Source organism: Telopea speciosissima, chromosome 2, assembly GCF_018873765.1.
Source record: "Telopea speciosissima isolate NSW1024214 ecotype Mountain lineage chromosome 2, Tspe_v1, whole genome shotgun sequence".
Lineage (NCBI taxonomy): Eukaryota > Viridiplantae > Streptophyta > Magnoliopsida > Proteales > Proteaceae > Telopea > Telopea speciosissima.
The window spans coordinates 76932750-76957113 of NC_057917.1; the positions used below are offsets into that span (position 1 = coordinate 76932750).

Here is a 24364-nt window from a genome sequence, read left to right on the forward strand (position 1 = left end):
AATTTTAAATCAGTTTAAAACTTTTGAGTCTCAATTGTTGATTATAAAGTCCTTTCCCATCACCTTCTAATGATGCTTTGCTGCTAGAATTAGTTATAGGTATAATGTGATTATGATGAAAGGTTTTAACAATCTAACTGTGGATGTCTGTGATGGTGTCTGCAATTTTCTGGTTCATCAGGTTGGTTTGTTATCTTGTTCATACCATGTACAAGCCAAGGCAAATACAGATGCTGAAATGGAGAATGCAGTTCTTTTGAAGCAAACTAAAAAGAATACAGGTACTGGAGCTTGTGCTAGAAGAAGAAATCAGGGATGGAGGGGTTGGTTGTTCACTATATTTAAGTGGAGCTTTTAAACTCTAAAACATTTGAGGGATGGGATTGGGAATTATTTCTTATAATATATGATACGGATTGCGTTTTAAGGAACCCAAACAATTGGAGGGATAAAGATATTAGCAGGGACTTTGTTGCTTTGGATCCGATAGTACTGCAATTGACTCTAGACTTTGGGATTCTTGTTGCCACCATTAGTTGATGGTAATTTAAATTTGCACTTTACCCACTAGTGTGTGAGGTCTCTCTTGGTGGAATGAGGATTCTGGCGAAAGTAGCTGGTGCCGATTCTTTGGTTTTCTGGTGGAATTGATTCAGGGCCATCAGGATGTCCTTCTATGCGGGGTTTCTGGCCCTGTGGGGAGGTTGGGGTTCTCTATCTTCATGATGTGTCCAGACTTTGTTTTCCTTTATCTTTATTCTCTGTTTTACACCTTTCCTTCCTCAGTGTCAAAAAATTTCTCCATCAGAATCAGGCAAATCAGTGCAGTATTCTCTCAGGTTGTAGTGGTAAACACAATCTCAAAAACAACATAATGATTACTATAGATGAGCTATATAGGGATGGCAAGAGATTTCAGACAAGTGAAAATAGAGTCTGAATTTGGAATTTTATACATCTCATCGATATTACTCCAGAAATGCAGTACAATAAATATTACAAAATTCCTAGGAGTAAGATGGTATCTTTACTCCTTTAAATCCCAAAATGAGAATTAGACCATTTACTCCACTTGATGTCTTCACATACCTCATCTAACAGACAGGTTTAGAAAATGAAAAAAAAAATGAGGAATGTAAGTTTCTTGTTAAGTGATCGATTTCATCTCATGGGAATTCCCCGACTACAAGATTCTAATAATTAGAGTTCACAATGATGTATGAACAAAACTATCTTGGGGATTGCTCCCGTATTTTATAAACACACTGCAGTTAGTAACAGAAGGTAAAGGCTAGGTCGTAAAAACACTGACCTGTTTCGGATTCTCTCCATTCTGTACACTGTCAAGTGGTTCGTTTGACAGGGATGAATCCCAAACAAAGCCCTTGTCTTCCGAAAGGAATCTTGTCTGCGGCTTACTAAACGAAAACCTTCTACAGGAGACAGTCCTGTGTGAGGAGTATTCTGGAGGATAGAAGGAGTTGAATATTGAAGAAATGGGATCAAGATTGACTGTGTCAGCATAATCAGCAGTACTAAATGAATCTCTAGTACTCTCAGTGGTAAACGATGCATCATCTGAGCTTGTGAAAATGGACCAATCACTTGATGTCGTATCTGGGAATTCTATGCTCTTCGACTCCGCATATGTTTCTCTCATAGTCAGGATATTTCCGTTTGGACTCCTCAGAATGTCATTGGAGGTCCGATTGCCACTGCCCAACCATAAATCTTGTCCAGGATCTGATTCAAGTTCAACAAAAAAGTTGTCATTGTGTCTAGTTTGTCCTGATCTTGAGAGATTCTGTTTTGATAAGCAGTGCATTGCCGAAGATGGATGTTGCAGCGGAGAAACTCTTGGAGGACGTGGACAAGACCTGAGAAATGTTCAAAATTTACAACCCTAGTGAATAATTGAAGTATTGAACACAAACAAAATTCAAGAGGCACATGCTAACTCAAGTTTACCTCGAGTAGAATAGGATGTATGCACCTTCTGACATCACCTGGCTCGTTGGCACTAGTTGAACCTGTAGAAAGAAGAACAACTTTGACAGTAAAAACCCAAACACATCAAAACGAAAGCCATGTAAATAATGCAAAATTTAAGATCCACCTCGAAAAGTGATGCATTTATTTATTTACACTTGCATTCCTAATATTGATTTGATTAGATATGATGCAATACTGTTTAGGGACATGTTAACTTCCTCTTGTATATTCTGTTTATGTTAGGCTGCATGAAGAATTGGTGCCTCATGTGTGAACTCGAACAGCATGTAATGATGTTAAGAGAAGCTAGAGGCCCTTTGTCTCCTGACAAAATCCCGCTACATATGCAGAGAATTAGTTGTCGGATGGATTCTGGAAGCCAGGAAGATGCTCATAAATTTTCTAAAGTATGTCAAAATGTACATGAAACTCTTCCATCAACCCCCCGCCCTTCTTTTTTCTATCTTTCAAGTGTTGACCAACGAATGGTAATTTCTTTAAGTGCTCTTCCCAGTTGTTTGGCATTATCCTTTTGTTCCCTAAGTTTTTTCCTTTTTAAAAAATTATGAAAGTGTGTTTTGTATTCAGACTTCTGGCTACTTCCATGCAATCTATATGCCTCGAGGGATTAGGTGGTGAGAAGCAAGTCAATTCAAGCTTGCAAGAAACTACCTTAAAACAACATACTTTCGGTGGTCATCTTAGATCAAAGGTAGATGATCTTACTTGCAACTTATATCAAGTGTTAGAATAATGAAATACTTCTTTGTGCCACTTTCTGAAGGATCAACCTGTCAGCTTGGGGGGCATATCAACTTGGGGGGCATAACCAAAAGGCCAAAACACTGAAGAATCAACCTGTCTCTAGTCGACCCCTTTCTACCAACCTTAGGGGGAAAAGGAATGTCTTTCACACAGGTTTTAATGCACTCAATAATGGAGCTAACAGTTCGCCTTTTTTCCCCATGTCTCCTATTGTTTCTTTCCCATGTCTGGGAGAAACTCGTAGTGTCCTTAAAATTGGGTATATTCTATATAATATTAACCCTTTCATGGTTTAATTAAAGGTGTTCCCCATATGTTAAAGCAAGAAAGCAGTTGAGCATACATGAAGCACCAAACATCCTTACAATAGTTTTAAAGAGATTCCAAGTATGACTTCTGAAAATAGTGTTTAAGAGCACTGCTTTTCTTTGTTCGAACATTGATCTTGGTTAATGCCATCATGTGTGGAACACATCGGTTTCTGCCTCAAAGTTTAAGGTTTTGTGTGAACCAAACTTACTTAATTGGATATCCTTGGTTCCATGGGTAACGATATTATCTAACTGACTCAGGCAAAGTAATAGCAATGTATGTATATATGATTTGTTTTTGAAATGTAGCAATGGATTTGGGAAGTTGCAGCTTACTTGGTTAAGTGATTATCAAATAATTTGTTTTTTGGTGTTGGCCATGTTTCACATTATACCATTATTCTTTTTTGGTTTTGTCAGCTGATATTTGTTATCGCTAGACAATGATTTCCAACTTATTTTAATTTCTTGAAAGTAAATTTGCGAAAAGTTCCTCTAAAAGTTTCATTACTAATTGATTTTTGAAATGTGGGCTTTGTGTTTGGGTTTTAAATTTTGCATTATTTACGTGGCCAAGAGACAAAAAATTGTGAAGAGAGAAGGCTACCTCAGTGTAAAAACCCAAACACATCAAAACGAAACAATATTCAACTCCTCTAGAGACCAAGAGAACAAACAATTGTGTTTGGGTTTTAAATTTTGCATTATTTACATGGCCAAGAGAACAAACAATTGTGAAGAGAGAAGGCTACCTGAGTGTCATCTATCCTGAACCACGTGCCTTCCACATCTTTCACATATGACACGTAGTGCCCTGAAAACGACGCATTCAACGTATCCAAATGCACAACAACAGCATACAACATGTAAAGGGGTGGGCTGTCGCCTGTACCAGTCATGAATGGGATCATGTCCAGCATGTCTGGAAAAGTGATGCATTTATTTATTTTGCCATATCTCCCCTTCTGACAAAACACAAAGCCCACATTTCAAAAATCAATTAGTAATGAAACTTTTAGAGGAACTTTTCACAAATTTACTTTCAAGAAATTAAATAAGTTGGAAATCATTTTCCAGGGATAACAAATATCAGCTAACACTTGTGCATTCCATCTTCTTTCTTTGTAATTTAAATTTTCATTCATCCAAAAAAAAAATATCAGCTAACAAAACAAAAAAAAAATGATGGTATATGTGAAACATGGCCAACACCAAAAAACAAATTATTTGATAATCACCCAACCAAGTAAGCTGCAACTTCCCAAATCCATTGCTACATTTCAAAAACAAATTATATATACATACATTGCTATTACTTTGCCTGAGTCAATTAGATAATATCGTTACCCAGGGAACCAAGGATATCAAATTAGTAAGTTTCGTTCACACAAAACCTTAAACTCTAGGGCAGAAACCAATGTGTTCCACACATGATGGCATTAACCAAGATCAATGTTCCAACAAAGAAAAGAGGTGCTCTCCAACACTATTTTCAGAAGTCATACCTGGAATCTCTTTAAAACTATTGTAAGGATGTTTGGTGCTTCATGTATGCTCAACTGCTTTCGTGCTTTAACATATGTGGCACACCTTTAATTAGACCATGAAAGGGTTAATATTATATAGAATATCCCAATTTTAAGGACACTACGAGTTTCTCCAAGACATCAAAGAAAGTTATCAGACCTTCCACATCTGTACATGTTTTCTCCGTCCAAATCCTCAGGAGCCGTAAATTGAGTAAGTGCATCCTCCAGTGACTCAACCCAACCATGTATCTCCAACGTAAGATCCATAATGTTTTCATACCGTTCAGATTCATGATGACATATCAGACACTTGACCTGCTTTCAGTGAAACAAACTCACTAAAGGTGCCATCTATTACAAAAATAGTGGCACAAAGAAGTATTTCATTATTCTAACACTTGATATAAGTTGCAAGTAAGATCATCTACCTTTGATCTAAGATGACCACCGAAAGTATGTTGTATTAAGGTAGTTTCTTGCAAGCTTGAATTGACTTGCTTCTCACCACCTAATCCCTCGAGGCATATAGATTGCATGGAAGTCACCAGAAGTCTGAATACAAAACACACTTCCATAATTTTTTAAAAAGGAAAAAAATTAGGGAACAAAAGGATAATGCCAAACAACTGGGAAGAGCACTTAAAGAAATTACCATTCGTTGGTCAACATTTGAAAGATAGAAAAAGAAGGAGGGGGGGGGGGATGGAAGAATTTCATGTACATTTTGACATACCTTAGAAATTCATGAGCATCTTCCTGGCTTCCAGAACCCATCTGACAACCAATTCTCCGCATATGTAGAAGGATTTTGTCAGGAGACAAAGGGCCTCGAGCTTCTCTTAACATCATTACATGCTGTTCGAGTTCACACATGAGGCACCAATTCTTCATGCAACCTAACATAAACAGAATATACAAGAGGAAGTTACATGTCCCTAAACAGTATTGCATCAGATCTAGTCAAATCAATATGAGGAATGCAAGTGTGTACAGATTCTGGAATGTGATCTCTGAAGCAGGTAGATGATCAGAGGCTTTGTGCAGGTCAGACATTGTAATACGGCATTGGCATAGCAGCTACAAGATTGAAACATGAGAAGAAAGGTTAATAAACTATAGTAGCATAGAAGATGCTAAGCAGAGGCAATTAAATTTCAAATCCCAACAGAATAAAAACTAGATTTGAATTGATGGCCTAGGAGAGAAACCGTCACTAATTAATGGTTTAGAGGTTTTGGAGTCACTAAGCAGAGAACACTTCAAATTGTCAGATTAATTCTTCAAAGCTTTAGAGGTTTTGGAGGAACTAATCAAAACCTCTCACTATCTATCAAAAAATAAGATATAAAAATTCACACCTCACTTTGAAGGAGAGTCAAAATACTTCATACTACTAGGGGGAGAGAGAGAAAGAGAGAGAGAGAGAGTTAATTCCTATTAGAAACCCCTCATGGTCAAAAAGACCTATTACTTATTCACATCTATAAACTGAAGCATTTGAAGCCTCTCCTCCATGCAGCAAATCTGGGCTTCCTAGTTGAGATTGGGACCAATGACAGATACAAGCCTTTAAGGTTTTCTATGAATGCCTTCTTTTCTTTTTCTTTTTCTTTTTTTTTTTTTTGGGGGGGGGGGGGTGTGTGTGGGGAGAGGAGGTGAGGTGGTGATCATGGTCATCATTGACAATATATACAAGGTTCTCGGGTTTCCAAGTATAGGTTTGCATGGTTTGCCTTGCAAAAAAGAAAATATATTAGAAATTGCAGATGAGAATAATGAGATACCACGGAACCCTCCCAGCTAAGGGCAAAGTAAACAAGAATACCTTCCAATTCAACATTTGGATAACCCTGCTCAAAGTTTCCCTAACAATCACAGACAGAGACAAAGGGAGCAATTCCCTAGTTTAATACTCCTCAAGCTCTTGAAGAAGCCTTTAGGAGCTGCACTAAACAATATGGAAAGAACAGGTAATGCCATGCATAGATGAATCTTGCATCCTTATTTAATGCAAAAAGCCCATTCCATGCAACTAGTCAGTTTAATTCCACTGAAGATGCTCATAAAACTCCAACATATCAAACTTTCAAGCGATTTTAAGGTATATGCGCCAGCCCCATTTAGTTTGCATATGGCTTAGTTGAGTTGGGTTGAGTATGTATTGCAGAGTATACAGATAAGAAGTATATCACATGTATATATTTTTTTATTAGAAATAAAAATTTTCATTGCAGATCAGAGAAAAAAATCTCCCAAACTGTTCCAGACATTCTACTTCTTAACCTTAAGTAATACACTCGTCAGCAATTAACTTCTTGGTAAACACATACATATCTGCCTTCCTTCAACAGAAACTCCTCAAAATGAAGAAATTACAAGCCAAGAAACTAATCTTACTTAAGAAGCCAATATTTTTGTACGTTATAAGAACTCCCCACAGTGTTTATTAGTCTAGGATTTTTGGAATTCTTTCGCTCTTTCAGTCTTCAGGGGGAGGGGGGAAACTATATAGCTCTGTCATTGCCACATTCTCATAGAACTTTTCCAAAATGCACATGACCAATTTACAATGCTAAAATTTCTAATAAAAAGGCAACAGACATCCATCCAGATCCAGAGCTTAGTCACCATTTTACTCTGTAAGAACTATCAAAGTTTCAGCCATATCATAAGGTCTCTGATGAGGTATGCTAGGCTGAAATAACAAACACTAGCAAACCCATGAAAATCAGAATCACAGTGAACCAGAAAACTGAGAAATAGGGGCACAAACTAAATGGAGTTAGAACAAACAAACCCTACATCGATGGAGATGAAACTAATAAAGAATGGAGGCCCTAAAGGGGTGACTATGTGATTTAAGTATCAAAGCAAGATGATAGTCAGATTGGAAGAAATAAGCATGAACAGAGAATAGAAACTCAAAGGAAAACCACTAGAACTCACAAGTGGCTCGTTGGATGAATACCAAACTTGGATTGAATGTAGAGAGGAAGGACTAGAACATCATACTAAAAAGTGAAGATCATCCAACCATGGGTTAGAGAGGAATGCACATATCAAATTCTGCTGCACAGAATGGACAGAATAGAGGGTCGCATGGAGATATACTTGATGAAATCCTACAGAATATTTAGATGAGAACCAAAAGAAACAGTAGGACTAAGAACAGTAGCTAACATAAAAGTTAGAAATCGCCATTACAGGCCATGGTTGACAGTATATGATTGCTGGAAATACTGCAGAACACTAAAGAAGAAGAACAAAAAAAAAAAGAATGGGATATGACCAAAGGCTTCACCACCTATGGCCTGCAGTTGGGCTTCACCATCCTCCCAATCCAAGGATATACCATCTTGGGTTGTACTTGCTTAATGACAAGAGCTGCTCTCAGCATCACTACAGAAGAGACACATTCAATTGAACAATAACCAAAAATCTGTGGGCAGCATCTCTCCCACCTTTATTTATAGTAGTTGATAGATATCATAAAAATAGGAAACTCATCTAAATAGAAAGAGATCCTTTATAATATGGCAACTCTAAAAAATTAGAAAGTCCAAGGAAAAGGAAATAACTAAGTAGCAATACAAACTTAGCCTAGAAGTAATTACCATTACAAATTAGAAACTACTATAAAATAGAAACTAACAACTTAACCCCGTATAGGCTTTAATTCCCTAATATTTGGGCTTATCGAATGGGCCCATTACAATAGAAAACTCAAAATTATTTAGCCCATGACCCATATAACCCATTGGGGACTTAAATTTGGGCTAACTTATTGAATCACGGATTCAACTTGCCCCCCAAAACTGAACCAAACCCAAATCAGAAAATTCTTCTTCTTCAACGGGCTGTGATCTGCATCAGTCTATCCACCCCATTAGCTTCATTCACCGATATATGGTGAAGGTACACATCATGAACCCAAGGAACAAAATTAATCATACCTAAATAACAGAACTTCCAACCTGTATCATGAAGACACGTCATATTTTCCTCTAGCAAAAGCTGCTCAATAGAAGAAATTGTTTTAATAGCCCCACCATGGAATCTGACTCTTGACTGTTGACACCACAGCATCTCCTTCATATGAACAAGGTATTTACATTCCTGTTGGCCTTCCTAAAGGTGAGTTGGCTACTTGGCTTTCTCCTCGTTGTTCAACTCTTATTTTCTATGAGAGTGCTTCATTCCATATCTAATCCCCCAATGACAGTTGTTCCCCTCTCAGCTTCTTCTAAGGAAAAAAAAGGGATCTTCTCATCCCAAAAAAACCGTTAGACCTTGAACCACATGATCTTGAACAAGAGAGTTGTTGGTTTTCAATTGAAACTATTTCTCAAAGAAGATGTATCCAGTTTCAATCTTGTAAGAGCTTCTAGAGCATAAACTCAGGCACAGCTCCCCTTGATTTCTGGGTATCAAGAATCTCCCCCGTAAGGCAGTATGCTCAGTATCAGATTCCCTTAATTGTTGGTCCTCATACAGGAAACCACTGCCAAGAGGGGCATCATACAAGGAATTTCTTTGAATATGTCCTTGAATTCATTCGAGACTTGAGCAATACTCAGATTGGAGATGAATATGGTCCTTGGGTTCCCTTTATTGGAACTATGTTCCTATTTATTTTTGTTTCGAACTGGTCAGGGGCACTTTTACCATGGAAAATCATACAGTTATCTCATGGGGAGTTAGCCGCACCTACAAATGATATAAATACTACAGTTGCTTTAGCTTTACTCACGTCAGTAGTATATTTGTACGCAGGTCTTACCAAAAAAGGATTAGGATATTTCTGTAAATACATTCACCCAACCCCAATCCTTTTACCAATTAACATCCTAGAAGATTTCACAAAACCTTTATCACTTAGTTTCCGATTTTTCAGGAATATATTGGCGGATGAGTTAGTAGTTGATATTCTTGTTTCTTTAGAACCTTCGGTGATTCCTATACCTGTTATGCTCCTTGGACCATTTGCTACTGAAACACTATCAGATCTACTTGCATTTTTTTCAACCTTCTCTCTTCCAAATCTTTCCTTCCCTCACTCCAAGAGACCAAGAGATTCTCCAGGATCTTGAGGTCCATGGCCATAACGCCTATTGGGCTGCAGAACTGCAGAAAACAAAAAGATTTATCGAACTAATAGACCCCTATTGTACTGGAATTAGGCATTGAGGCGCCCATCTTTTATCCACAAATTCAGGAAATTTGTTGGTGCCTACTAATACCAATATGTATTGGTCGATACCTACCGATACTTGACTCCCTGCATACAACAGGACCATCTCTATTCCAGCATGTAATGATACTATGGAAGACCCTATGTTTGAGTTGAGAATTGTAAATAGTCAATAACTCAAATATACCCTTCCCTAAACCATACAAGCCCTGCCTGAAATAGATAGCTGGAAGAGTTAACCAACCTCAGCCCCTAGTGTCCCAATATCCTGCAGCAACATTCACTCTTTTTGTCAGTTTGGTCAGGATCACCAGACCTGTCCTCTGTATTGAATTAGTTCTTATCATCTCACTCCTCATAAAGCCTAAGCCCTAAAATTCCAAGATATTAAGCACAGCTTCATTAATGAATTGCTTTCCCTCTTCTGAGTGGTGGTTCCCTCAATATTGGGTTTCACTTTGCCTCACAATAAACATAATACTGCAACCTATGCACTTCCCTGTCCAACCTCAAGCAAACTCTCCTTTCTGACAGATTTTTTCAGAATAGCGGCTACCATCTTTTCCCCTCAACTGCCAGTCTGCCACCAAAGTGCCAAGAAATCCATCCCCTTGACCAACAAAAACAATTTCTAGCACTAGGCCAAGGCTCAGGCCTGATTGAGCCTCACCTAATCTTCACCTGGGGTGCAGCTACAATTGGGAAATGCCAACCCAAGGCCATGACAAGTTAGGATTTAGGTCTTAGGCTAAACCCAGCTGGCCCAAACCAAACATACTTGTGTGGGTCTGGAATGTATACTATCTATGCATCATACGTAATATATAATGTATTTGATAGCAACCATTAATTTAGTGTGTGTATCATCACTATCCCATATAATAGAGCGCTATCTATAGCTGTCCTCTCAACATCTTGAAATTCCTCCTAATTGTATGCTCTGCTTTTTCGGGGTGCTGTGGTGCTTTTGCAAGGCTAAGGGTTTTCTTGTACTGTGGGTATCTCATCCATGCTTTGTAGTATTGGTTTAAAAGACAGTTGACTCTTCGTCAAAAAAATAATCTATTTTTTTTTCAAAATGGTGGCCAGTCCATAAATATACTGCCTATCTCCATTCAACATTCCATCCCTTTCTCTTGAATTCGTTCTGATAGAAGCAAGAAGAAAAAATAAGTCATCGGAAATCTTTGAACTCTAAAGATGAGGATTGATTTCGTTATTTCTGTAGTAATTTTGTATATACATGTTGTATCTTGAACCTTCCAGTATAAGGGTATTTTTGTACTAGTATACAGTACAAATTACCTATAAATATAAACCCTTTTGGGTGCATCAATCAAGCTGATCACCCTCCAAAATCAGTATTTCGTATTTTGATTTCCAGGTTATAGTTCTGATCTCATTGAACTGGTGTCAGAGCCTGAAATTTGATATAAAGTTTATCAATCCATTTGGTTTCAGTGCAGCAGTCAGGTATGTTCCCTTGCTGCAACTGTCTCGGGTTTGTCCTGTGATCGAGTTTCTCGACTGTTTCGGGTTCGCCGGAGCAACCACATCCTCCTTTGATACAAGGTCCGAGATTTTCGACCAAAATCTCAAAATTTCAGCAGCACATTTAAGTTTCAACTAAGGTCAGAATGAATTGACATGCAACTCAGCTGGTTTACAGAATTTCAACTAAAATTTCAGTAGAAATGTGGAAAGGACCGAAAGGTTTCGATCGTTTTGGTTAAATGCTACAAAGAAGCGTATAAGATACCTCATTTCACATGAAATCTCAAAATTTTAACCATGATCTGTGTTTCAACTTTCAACCAAAAGCTCTAGGAAGCCCTGGAAATCCAGATATTTGGACAAAAAGCTTCAATCTTTGGCTGTAGCAAGCAATGTGTAGTACAATGCCGATTTTTGCTGGATTTGAGTCAAGACTTGTGTAAAATTCGAATTTGAAGGTAAACCCTTTTTCCTCGAAATTAGCTTTTGGAAAAAAAAAAAAAAAAAAGGTAAATATGTATTGGTTGGCCTTCAATTTTTATATGTCAGAGACCATAGGCCAATCTACGACTTCACAGATTCGAATTTAATTTTCTGCTTTTAAATTCTTTACCTGGCGGGGGAGATGAGGAAGACATCGACCAGTTATATTCCAGCGACCACACTCACTCACCATCCCCATTTTCTGGTGACGGTAACATTGATGACGATGGCAATAGTGATGGCGATGGTGATGATGGGGGTAGTGGTGATGATTTCTATCAAACCGACCAGAGAGGAAGAGGAACAGCATGAGCCCATCAGACTCACAGGGAAGAGCCAGTTTGACCATGCCACCCAAGATCATGACCACAGTGCACTGCCCCTTGTAGAGGCTACTCAAGAGGTCAGCACCGTCAGTTGAGACCAGATGAAGAGGATAGCATGGATATAAACATTGCGAGCTTGTGTGGCACACTTGGAGGCCTAAAGTAGTGGATATGGTGGGTATGGACAGATAGGACAGTGGAGTGCACCCTCATTTGCCGCAGAAAGCTCCGATTCCGAGTATAATGGGAATTGTGGGTATGGTGAGTATAGCTCTTCTTGATTTCCCACTGCATATGAGGGTCAGACACATGCTGGGTCGTCTTTTATGGAGAACGTCTTCTCATACCTACTTACCTAGTCCCCCTCAACCACATCAGCCTGGTCCACCAAGCAGCTATGATGGGTCCACATATGCATCTTCACAGACCAGTGATCTATATCCTAGGTTGGGTTACCTAGAGACTAGAGTATGTTGATGATGACACCTATAGGGCTATTGTGTTGGACTTCGAGTATTTCTTCAGGTATATTATGATATGGCTGTCATTTTGATACAGTCGGAGGTCCGGTTGGCGACAACAATCTTCTGGTGGTTTTGAATCTCCCCAAAACTCAATGTGGTACTGACATAGGCATAGGGGTGTGAAAAATAACATGTAACTTATACTGTTGTACTTATTAAGCGTCTATGATGATACTTTTCGACATTGTGTATTGTTAATTGTTAAACAGTTCATCTTCTTCATTCTTAATACATATTTCACTTGCTTTTACTGAATGTTGTATGTTCTACTACTAAATCATGTGTTGGATAGGTTATTAGGTAGGCTTGACCTGAAGTTTCAAGGCAAAATTCATATGTTTGACCACCGAAATGGTCCAAATTTAGAGCTTCCAGGTACATTTGGTCAAAATTTAAATTTTGAACCTTGCTTTGATAGAGTTTCTCAACTGCTTAAGTTTGCCGCAAAAACACCCTGGCCGTGAACACTCCTTGCCGGAGCACCCCCTGCCTATGAGCCCCCACCTCCATTGCCCTCTGCACTTTTTGCCCTTGGGGTGAACGATAACCCCCACAAGAAATCCTTAAGAAGATAAATTCAATCCTTTGATCCCTCATATTTCCCTCAGAAACAACTAATCAGACTGTGCATAGAAAAGAAAATTTTGAAGATCAGAAAAATTGCCTCCAGAAACTTCCTCAAACCTCCTCCAATCCCTAATTCTCAACTGAAAATCCCCTCATCAGACACCTCTTAACATCACAGCACTCCCATACATATGATGCCTTGACCAGTTCTATTAACATTTTCTCAGTGCTTCCAAGATATGCCCTTAAATTTTTGGGGATATTGTGTCTTGAGTCACAACCCTAGAGAAAGCTCCAAACCCAGGGAAAACCTGTGGTCTTTTCACCAGGAAAAAAAATTCATCTCTCACTCACACACATACACACATTTTTTCTGAGTGGGAAATAGTCCAATAAAACAGAAAAGCAGATGCCCTCGAAATAAATGAGATGTTCCTTTGTTCACACAAGGATCTAGCCTGCCTAATTAGGCATGTAGTCTCCATGGGATTGTTAACCTCATTGATTATTGGTTTTCATTCTGCAAAAGCTACTTTTGTTACTATTGGTTACTTCTTTTTTATCAGAGTGAAATGTAATGAGCAGAAAATTGAACAGTAGTGAAACTTTCTTTTCTTTTTTTTTTACCCACTTTCCACAAAAGCAATGATACACTGTTGAATAATGTAAACCAGAATACCGTGGGGGTATTCTGGTCTTTTGGGTGCTTTATTATTATGTTTTATAGTTGTTTATGTACTGCCTAGCTGTATCGGCTAGGCAAGGGTATTTTGGTCATGTAATTTCATATTCCAGCATTATAAATAAAGGTGCCTGGGTGATCACAATTGATCATTCAAGCTTTCTCAGTTCTGGTTTTAGTATTCTAGTTCTGAACATGGTATCAGAGCTAGGGTTTTAAGACCTGCTCGATTGTTCAAAAAAACCCTTTCCCCTTGATTCCTCTCCTCTCTCCCTTCTCCTCTCCCTTCTCCCTTCTCTCTTCTCTTCCTTTGATCCATTCAACCCTTTTTAGGGCAGCACCCATGAGGTGATCCATCTATGGTTCGAGTGCTGCCCTCCATCTCACCTCAATTTTAAAACCTAATTCAGATCGATAGCTGCTGCCATTATCTCTCTCTGCAATTCAGGATTGCTTCAGTTTTTTTTTGGAGATCGATCTCATAACAGTTGGGAGATCGATTGGTTTCTTTGGAGCATCAATGCAGGCCTACGACAGCATCTATCCTCTCTGATTTCACATTGATTGAAGACCCCACAGCTGCAGCCTCTTTCCCCTTCTTATCGATCTCAACTGCAAACCCTGACACTTTATCGATTTTGTTCTTCTAGGCTGCTGTTTGGGAAGATTTTTTGAGGGATTATTCCCTGGTTATATTGCTGTACTCGACACTGTTTCAGCCTTGAATTCCTGCTGTTTTTTGAAGATCAGAATTCTGTCCAATTTCAGATCGATTACTGCAGAATTTTTGGAAATTCAGTTTTTTTCAAAAAACTCGAATTTTACCTTGCTGCATTATGGGTGACTCAGAGGTTACATCAGCTGCTACTGGAGGAGATCAGACCAGGACTGATTTCCTGCCCTATGCTGCTGCCATAAAACTAGATGGTACCAATTATCTGATTTGAGCCAGATCCTTATCCCTCACTGTGGCTGGCAGGGGACTCACTGGCCACCTTACTGGTATCACCAAACAGCCCACTGAAGAAGGGGCTGCCCGCACTAAATGGGCAGCCAATGATGCGATGGTGATGTATTTTGTTCTGAATTCTATGACCACTGACATTTCTAGTCAATACCTTCTCCTTGACACTGCGACTCAGATATGGACTGTTGTTAAGGGTACTTATGGTCGTTCAGGGGGTAGTGCTCAAGTTTATGAGATCCGAAAGACTCTTCAAAACACTACCCAGAAAGAGATGACAGTCACCAAGTACTATGCTGCCCTCAAGTTCTTATGGCAGCAACTGGATCACTATGCTCGATTCCTGCCTACTACTGCTGCAGATATTACAGCCTACCACACTTATGTGGATCAATTTCGAGTCCATGACTTCCTGGCTGGACTTAATGATGATTATGACCCTATTCGGGTGCAGGTTCTTGGTCGGGTTCCTTTTCATATGTTCGCAGTAAAGAGACAAGGAGGGCTGCTATGATGATTACTCCTAAGGTTGGCAGATCAGCTTTATAGACTACTGGTTCCATCACTACTGACACTTCTGCTGATAATGTTGCTACTACTGCTGCTAGTAAAGAGCCTGTGAAGTGTGATCATTGTAACAAACCATATCACACTAAGGCTCAGTGTTGGAAACTTCATGGGAAGCCTGCTGATTTTGAGAGCAAACGTGGTCGTGCTAAATCTAAAAACAAGGCCAATCACACTGAAAGTGTAGCTTCAGCTCCCATTACTGACATTGGTTTCTCCCAGGAAGAACTTCAAGCTCTCCGGCGTCTGTTGAACACATCTGCTGCCCCCACTACATCTGCTGCCAATTCAGGTTCCTTCTTTGCCCATACAGGTATTTCCTTTGCTGGTCATTGTGCATCAGTAGTCTCCACTCCTTGGATCATAGACTCTAGAGCTACTGATCACATGACAGGTTCCTCCAATCTTTTTAATACCTACTTCCCTGCTTCTGGTAAAGACAAAGTAAAAATTGTTGATGGGTCCCTCTCCTCCATATCTGGGAAGGGCTCCATTGGTTGTTCTCCTTCATTGACTTTATCTTCTGTGTTACATATTCCCAAGTTTACTACTAACCTTCTCTCCATTAGTAGTATCACTAAATCTTTAAACTGCAAAGTGACATTCTTTCCTACTCATTGTGTTTTTCAGAAACTGGACTCGGGGAAGACGATTGGATCGGGTAAAGTGCATGGCGGATTGTACCTGCTTAATGGAGATCCTGCATCTACACAGGCTTTACCTTCTAGGCTTTGTTCACCAGCATCTTTTTCCTCCGAATTACACTTATGGCACTCAAGACTAGGACATCCACCTTTAGGAACCTTATCTACTTTATTTCCCGCATTAGGCAAAACTTATAATAAAGAAGACTTTTTTTGTGAGCCTTGTGTCTTGGCCAAACAGACAAGTTCCAACTATCCTATTTCTAATAAAAGGTTATCTTCTTTATTTCATGTTGTTCATTCTGATGTGTGGGGTCCTAGTAGAAAAGTTGCTCTGTCGGGTCATCGATGGTATGTCACCTTTATTGATTGTTATTCTAGGTTTACTTGGGTTTATCTGATGCACAACAAAAGTGAGGTTTTCTCATGTTTTCAGCACTTTCACCAGCTGGTTCAAACTCAATTTCATACCACTATTCAAATTTTACGGAGTGATAATGGGCGAGAGTATATGGAAGGTCAGTTCCAAAAATACCTGGCTGCCCATGGGATCCTCCATCAGACCAGCTGTGTTGATACTCCAGCCCAAAATGGTGTGGCTGAGAGGAAGAACCGTCACCTCTTAGAGGTTGCCCGTGCCCTTTTGTTTGCCCGGAACGTCCCCTCAGTTCATTGGGGGGATGCTGTTCTCACTGCCGCCTATTTAATTAATAGGCTGCCCAGTCAGGTCCTTCACTCTAGACCTCCTGTTGAGCTACTACTTGGCTCTTCCTCCTTTATTGTTCCCCCTAAGGTGTTTGGCTGCGAGTGTTATGCCCGGGATACCAGGTCCCCGGGCAAGCTTGAACCCCATAGTCTTCGGTGCATTTTCTTGGGGTACTCTGCCACTCAGAAGGGGTATAAATGCTATCACCCTCCATCCCGCCGGACTTTTCTCAGCATGGATGTTGTGTTTCATGAGCGTCTCTCCTACTATGTGTCCCCACCTCTTCAGGGGGAGAGTGTTAGTGAAGATGTGTTGACTGTTGAGCATCCTCCTCCACTCCAGTCTGTCTATAATGAGTCTATTCAGCCTACTTCTGGTCCTCCCCCCGAGTCAGGGGGAGAAGTTCTTGTTCAGGGGGAGTAGACCACTCCAATCCAGACTGAGGTTCCTGTTCAGGGGGAGCAGACCCCTCAAGCCCAAACTCCTGTCCAGAGTACCATTAGTGAATTTCAGAGGAGGATTGATGCGAGCACTATGAAGACCTATGGAAGGAGACATAATCAGGTTCAATCCACTGTTACTCCTGTACCCATCCAATTGCCGAACCTGGATCCAGAACCTGCCTCTCCACCTGGTAATGTTCTTTCTCCTGACTTGCCTATTGCCCTTCGCAAAGGTGTCAGGACTTGTACTCAGCATCCTATATCTCATGTTGTCTCTTATGACTCCTTTTCCCCATCATTTCGTGTTTTTGTTACTTCTCTTTCTTCTGTTCATGTTCCTAATAATTGGCAGGAAGCTTTATCAGATGGAAAGTGGAAGGCAGCCATGATGGAAGAAATGGAAGCCTTGAAAAAAAATAACACATGGGACCTTGTTGTTCTTCCACCTGGGAAGAAAACCGTTGGATGTAAATGGGTGTTTGTGGTGAAACAGAAGGTGGATGGCACCGTGGATAGATATAAGGCACGGCTCGTTGCCAAGGGTTTGACTCAGACATACGACATAGACTACCAAGAGACCTTTGCACCTGTTGCAAAGTTGAATCCAGTTCGTGTGTTGTTATCTTGTGCAGTCAACCTTGGTTGGGAGTTGCAACAACTAGATGTTAAAAATGCCTTCCTGAATGGAGCACTGGAGGAGGAGGTATACATGGACATTCCACCAGGGTTCTCTTGTGACAATAATAGAGGAAAAGTATGCAGGCTGAAGCGCGCACTGTATGGGCTGACACAGTCACCCCGGGCTTGGTTTGGTCGATTCCACAAGGCCATGATTTCTGTGGGCTATAAGCAGAGTAATGTTGATCACATACTCTTCATCAAGAGGGTTGGTGAAAAACTCACTGTTCTTATAGTCTACGCTGATGATATAGTGGTTACTGGCAATGATGGTGATGAGATCAGACCATAGTTGTCAAGGCGGCGCCTTGGCAACGCCTTGGACACCTTGTTCGCCTGGTTGGTATCGCCTTAGACTTTAGCCCTCTCCACCGCCTTGGGTCGCCTAACCGCCGTGACAACTATGGATCAGACAGTTGAAGACCTTCCTTGGCCAGGAATTTGAGATTAAAGATCTAGGCAAATTAAGATACTTTCTTGGGATTGAAGTGGCCAGATCTGCAAAAGGCATATTTCTCTCCCAAAGAAAGTATGTCCTAGATTTGTTGGCTAAAACCGGTTTGCTAGGCTGCCACCCTTCGGACACTCCTATGGATCCTACTGTTCGGCTCAAGGAAAATGGTGGTGAGCCTGTTGATAAAGGCCGTTACCAAAGACTTGTAGGGAAGCTGATTTACCTTTCACACACTCGCCCAGGCATTGTTGTTGCTGTAAGTGCAGTGAGTCAATTTATGCATGATCCCAACACTTCTCATATGGAGGCTGTTCTTCGTATTCTACATTATTTGAAGTCAGCTCCTGGAAAGGGCATTCTTTTGTCCTCACATGGTTACCTACGGGTAGAGGCATACACCGATGCTGATTGGGCTGGTTCAGCAAATCGGAAGTTCATTTCTGGATATTGTTCTTTTGTAGGTGGAAATCTTGTTACCTGGCGTAGCAAGAAGCAGAATGTAGGTGCTCGTTCTGGTGCCGAAGCTGAATTCAGAGCTATGGCATAAGGAATTTGTGAGTTACTTTGGCTTAAAGGGCTGCTACAAGACTTGGGTCTCCCTATTCGCCTTCCTATGATGTTGTACTGCGATAACAAGGCTGCAATCAGTATAGCACACAACCCGGTGCAGCATGACCGTACCAAACATGTTGAGGTGGATAGGCATTTCATCAAGGAGAAATTAGAAGATGGGCAGATTTGAATTCCCTTTGTGACGTCTTCAGATCAGCTTGCTGATATCTTCACCAAGGGTCTGCCTGGAAAATTATTTAACCCTAATCTAGTCAAGTTGGGCATGATCGACATATTTGCTCCAACTTGAGGGGGAGTGTTGAATAATGTAAACCAGAATACCGTGGGGGTATTCTGGTCTTTTGGATGCTTTATTATTATGTTTTATAGTTGTTTATGTACTGCCTAGCTGTATCGGATAGGCAGGGGTATTTTGGTCATGTAATTTCATATTCCGGCATTATAAATAAAGGTGCCTAGGGGATCACAATTGATCATTCAAGCTTTCTCAGTTCTGGTTTTAGTATTCTAGTTCTGAACATACACTAATATGTAACTGTATGGAAAACACAAAGGAAAAACTGCAACATCACAAACAGTGACCAACATTGTTATCAATTGTCCCAAGAACTAGTGCTTCAGTTTTCAATAAGATTGATCTATTTCCTTTTGTTTGCTTCGCAGACACATTGCATTACCTGGAGTCTGCATTCACAGTTCAGCAGCAATCTTCTGTTTTCCAATAAAAGGGAGGACTCCAGTAGGTGGCTGGACCAACATAAGGGGGGTGGGGATCTTATGAAGCCGCAGAGGACAAACAATGACCAACCTAACTATCAGTAGAAAATATTATTCCCAGCTATCCAAAACACTTTTTGATAGAAACCAGCAGGATATGAAATTACCTGTTCCCACAGTTTAGAAGGCCTCTAGGAGATAAGTCCCAGCCTTCACATTGGAACAACCTTACAAATTCTTCATAAGGGAATAACACCTTTAAAAAATAAAAATAATAATAAAAAAGAGGTAGAAATCAGCATGATGAAAGAAAGCTTTCATTCATATCTCCAAAATTGAGTAAAATTAGCGAAGAATTTGTTTATCAAGGATTGCATGTTAATTGAAAGCTAAACCTTGTTTCTCTTTCGCCCATCACCAGTAACTCCTCTGACATCCTGTCTTGGAACTTTAGGTAACTTCTTTATACCCATCTTCCTCATGATAGTGTCTGACAAAACATTTTTTTCTTTACCAGGGACAGAAGTAAAAGCACTCGCTTCAGTCGCTTGAAGGACTTCTGCATAAAGAATACAGCATTAGAATTTAGAAGCAATAAGAGCCAGAAGGTTGAAATATCCACAACAAAGTGTAAAAACCCACTTGATTCATTTGCTACCCGCCCTTTACTCGGCATCCCGGAGAGTGTGCATTCTCTTGACGCTTTCAAAGTTGATCCTGGGGACCCTGAAATTTCGGGTTCAGAAGGATGCAACATTCTCTTAGATTTTATGCTTCCTTTGACTGAGATACTTTCAGGGGGAGAGCACAAGTCAACTCTTTCACTATCAGAAGCCAGTCTTTCCCCAAGGAAATTGCCCCTATCTGAAGTGAAGTCCATCTCAACTTCAAGCAAGCCTGTCCTGATTTTCTCTGAATGTAATGAGGCTGTGGTACAAGGCTCACTTCCTGATTTAGATAAGCATTCAGTTTGACCTATTAAGTCATGACTATCATGGCTGTTGATGGTATGCTTTTTTGAAATTTGTTCTGATGATGCAATTGGGTCGTCATTTCCTAACTGCCACAGAAGTAGGATGTTAGGAGATACAAAAGAATGAAAGAAACAGTAATGCAACCAAAAGGAACAATATTAAATTTTGGTAACCTTATGTCGTATGGATGCCTTCTTGGATGGGATAACATTAGACAAACTTGAACTGCCATCCCAACCACCACAGGCTCCTCCACAAGATCCCAATAAAGCAGCATCCTCTCTTCTCAATGTTTCTCTGTTTGATTTACTAGAAACACGCTTTTCCACAAGCTTTTTCTCCACCATCAATACTTGACATGTATCAACCGTGGTAGTATTGGTAGAAGTAACAGAAGCGTTGGAAGATGGAGGGTTTGGTTTATCCACAGTGTCATTATCCGGCATAGAGTGCCTAATCTCATATCCTTGGAAGAGACCATCCTGGTATTCATTTGGAGCCCTCTCATAGACAGATTCTTCATCTGAGGCAGGCTTAGGAGATAAATTTAGGCAGGTGGACTCCAACTGCTGGCATGCTTCCTTGTGACCCATCCTCCAGTGGATAATTTGACACTTCCCAGAGCTGCAAATTGTAATCAATGCCAGGATTATAGAAGACGAAGAAGGTCCAGGTCATGCAGCAAGATCAGCCCTCATATGTTCTTTTGGGCATGTTTATTTTTATAACATATGTCCATATAATAATTTTGCATGTAAAATATGCGCTATCCTTCCTAAGAATATTTGCACCCTAATTACCCATAACTTACATTCCTACCATAAATATATGCTTACCAAGTTAGACATATCTAATATTTTCTTGGATACCAAAAAGATCAAAGGAATTCATCAGATGTCATAAGATGGGAGGGATAATATTAATGGTCCACAGATACTACTAGTATCATGGACACATTAGGGAGTAGGTTCAGCATTACTTTCTCTTGGCTGCTAGGGATCAGTGGTGTAAGTAGCAACTATCTATATAGCAAGAACTCTCCTCCCTGACATATATACATCTCTTCATTAATAGAACCTCATCTCATTCATCAAAAGGTACATAATTTAATTTAAAATAAACAAAAAGGAAAGAGCAAAGCAACAATAGATCCAGTGCATTTTTTTTGTTGGAAAGAAATACAAATGGCAAGAATTGTTGCCATACCAGTATCTAACAGACTTGCAACGGGAGCAGCGGGTCTTAGCCGGACCAAAGCATCTTGCACACTCAAGAAACCCAGTCTTTGCTGAAGCTACAACAGGGATAACACTGGCAGTAGCAATTGCTTCAGCAAGGAGAGCTTCTTCAGCTGCCACTTGAGCAAGCAGACTTACCCTCTCCTTCTTCTTTGCAACCTCATTCCATTTTCCAAGTAAGATGTAAGTAACTAAAGGAAGCACAACCAAGACCAGAAACAGGACAGGTATATCAGCTTCCCTTGGCTCAAGCATGTCCCCTTCAAAAAATTCATGTCCAACTTCTTTACACGGGAAACTCAGTTAACTGCACAAGCTAAGGTTTCTCCTTCATTTTTCTTTCTTTTCCTTTCCTACATTATAAGATTGAAGGTAAATGAAAGGGTAAAAATGATAGACATACTGAATATTTGATCAATGTTCCAAAATGACAAAAATAAAAACCAACATTGGACAAAGTTTGAGGTTTTAGAATCAGTTTACATTAAAGAATCATGATATTACAGTCGAACAAAAAAAAACTTCATCTCCATACAAAAAGAAGAAAATAAGTCCATCAAACTGGAAGAAACATTGAAATACTAATTGTCTCAACCAAAATCCAGATCTGAGAAAATCCTGCTCCAACAAGACTCAACAACCCCACGAGAAAGCGAGGTGGGGTAGGAAAGAAGGATAAACATTCATAGCTTCCTTCCAACCCACAACGCCCCAAAAAGTCTGACACCATAAAAGGATACAACAATACAGATATACATAGAAAATAAATAGAAGAGGAAAAGAGAGGAATAAAATGTAAACAGACAAGGTGAAGTTGTTTACAATTTTATTACCTTTAACTTGCAGGATACAAAAAAGAACAGCTCAACAAATATTCAAAAGAACCATTTATAGACTAATGTCACCAAACTCTTACTACCCTTGGGGAGGGGGGGGAACCCCCAAAAAAATTAAGAAAAAAGGAAAGAAAGGGGATTGTGTATCAGGCGTCTTCTTCTGCTCCTTTTTCTTTTTCTTTTCCTCCTATTTTTTTCATAATATTGAATAAACCATGAAGGAATGCAAGAAATGTCACGAGGATACCAAATGCATCAAACGACAAGGAACTGCTGACAGGTCTGATATTTGACAAAACCGTTCAGAAAATGGAAGTTCCAAGCAAAAGCAAGACCATATATAGCTTCATCAACTTCACTTAAGAAGTACTAGTGAAAAAATATAACCAAAAAAAATCAAAATCCCTTCCACTGCATGGAACGAAGAAACTATGGACCAGAAAACCATCTCCCACGCACACATTCAGCTCCAAGATGAAAAGAACTTTTGACATCCCAATGTTTAAAGGACACTCCAGTTCAAACAAAATGTGATTTTGAAAGACGCCCACCAAATACAAGCTTCAGTTTTTGCATTTCACAGAATCAAAATATCAACAAAATAACCCATCACTCACTGAGGAAAAAATGATGAAAGCTTTCACTTGTCAATGAGCCCACCGCTATAATGAGATTTCAAAAGAAACCCACATCAAAAGGCGCCTCATTTAGCAATCCCACCTAGATAAACACAAAATATTCAGCAAAAAAGCCAGGAAATCAAACATTCTCATATACTTAAGATATCAAGACAAATGGTAAAACAGGAAATATTGTCACATTTCCACATTACCCAGACTTCAAAAGATTAATTATTCGACAACTCAAATCACCAAGCTTCATCTTTTACAGGGATTTCATTGGCTTAACCACCACGCACGCGGAATCCAACAGTTTCGGCGTGAGATTCAGTGAACAAACAGAAAACTGGTGAAATCACCAAAGATTGGTAAGTTCCTACCTTGCATATAGGAAGAAATCAACCAAAAAGCTCCAGACTCCAGCTTCTCTGCCCTGAGATTCTTCGATTTCTCAAAATGCATATGGAGTTCCCAACAGTGCTCTGCAGCATTCGCTCAGTCCCCCCTTCTCAGCTAAGCTCAACCCACTTGAAATTGATAAAGAGAGAAGCCAAAAATAAAGCATTATCTGTTGCTTCTCGCTCCATTGAAGCTTTGATGTTATCTAATATTCTTCAAGAATCTTTGATGTCCATTAGGTGGGCCATCTCAAATCTCCTTGGTTATTCCGAAAAAGTTCATAGACTGAAAAGATGATAAATTGATTACTGTCTACCGCTATTTTAGATGATCATTACCGTCTGATAAAGATGAAAGTAGTTACTGGTGATAAAAACAAAGTTAATGTGATGGATGGTCATGATTAATCAATCAAAAAAGATTCCATCCATCCAATCAGTACAACCTACTTCACCAAATCATTCGTTTTGTTTATCCATATCACCTTTCCTTCCTTCTTTGTACTTCATCTTCATTTTCACTTTTCCTTTTTCTAAGCTTCAGACCATACTATTTTTTATTTTATTTTTTATAAGAAAAAATTTACATGGCAGCTTATGTGGAAGGGAAAAAACTCTTCCACGTGTATCCCACGTCACTTGTGATAAGTTTCAGTTTGAAACTCCACGTGGTGACAAGGAATCCCTC

The 24364-nt window shown here is 39.7% G+C and overlaps 1 protein-coding gene across 3 annotated transcripts; it reads right to left on the reverse strand.

Moving 5' to 3' along the window:
* Positions 1-933: 933 nt before the first annotated feature.
* LOC122652064 (ubiquitin carboxyl-terminal hydrolase 15-like) lies at positions 934-23827 on the reverse strand. 3 transcript variants are annotated; one of them, XM_043845721.1, is made up of 15 exons: positions 23659-23827; positions 23276-23378; positions 21791-22175; positions 20758-21208; positions 20253-20670; positions 20006-20169; positions 19778-19866; positions 5589-5674; positions 5331-5493; positions 5026-5149; positions 4755-4912; positions 4574-4658; positions 3821-4033; positions 1969-2030; positions 934-1877 (listed from the first exon to the last, which is right to left on the reverse strand). In XM_043845721.1, exons 3-15 carry the CDS (start codon positions 22075-22077, stop codon positions 1292-1294), a joined length of 2886 nt encoding a protein of 961 aa, XP_043701656.1. In that variant the 5' UTR covers positions 22078-22175; positions 23276-23378; positions 23659-23827; the 3' UTR covers positions 934-1291. The 3 variants fall into 3 exon arrangements, with proteins under 3 accessions (XP_043701656.1, XP_043701654.1, XP_043701655.1); XM_043845719.1 differs by lacking the exon at positions 23276-23378; XM_043845720.1 differs by lacking the exon at positions 23659-23827 and having other exon boundaries at positions 23276-23650.
* Between the last annotated feature and the right edge of the window lie 537 nt (positions 23828-24364).

Excerpts from the sequence above, each read along its gene's own strand:
- LOC122652064 (XM_043845719.1), bottom strand. The coding sequence starts at position 22,077 with ATGCTTGAGCCAAGGGAAGCTGATATACCTGTCCTGTTTCTGGTCTTG. Across the intron at positions 5,494-5,588 it reads GAGATCACATTCCAGAATCT|GTTGCATGAAGAATTGGTGC; the intron begins GTACACACTTGC and ends TGTTTATGTTAG. Across the intron at positions 5,150-5,330 it reads GATGCTCATGAATTTCTAAG|ACTTCTGGTGACTTCCATGC; the intron begins GTATGTCAAAAT and ends TTTTGTATTCAG.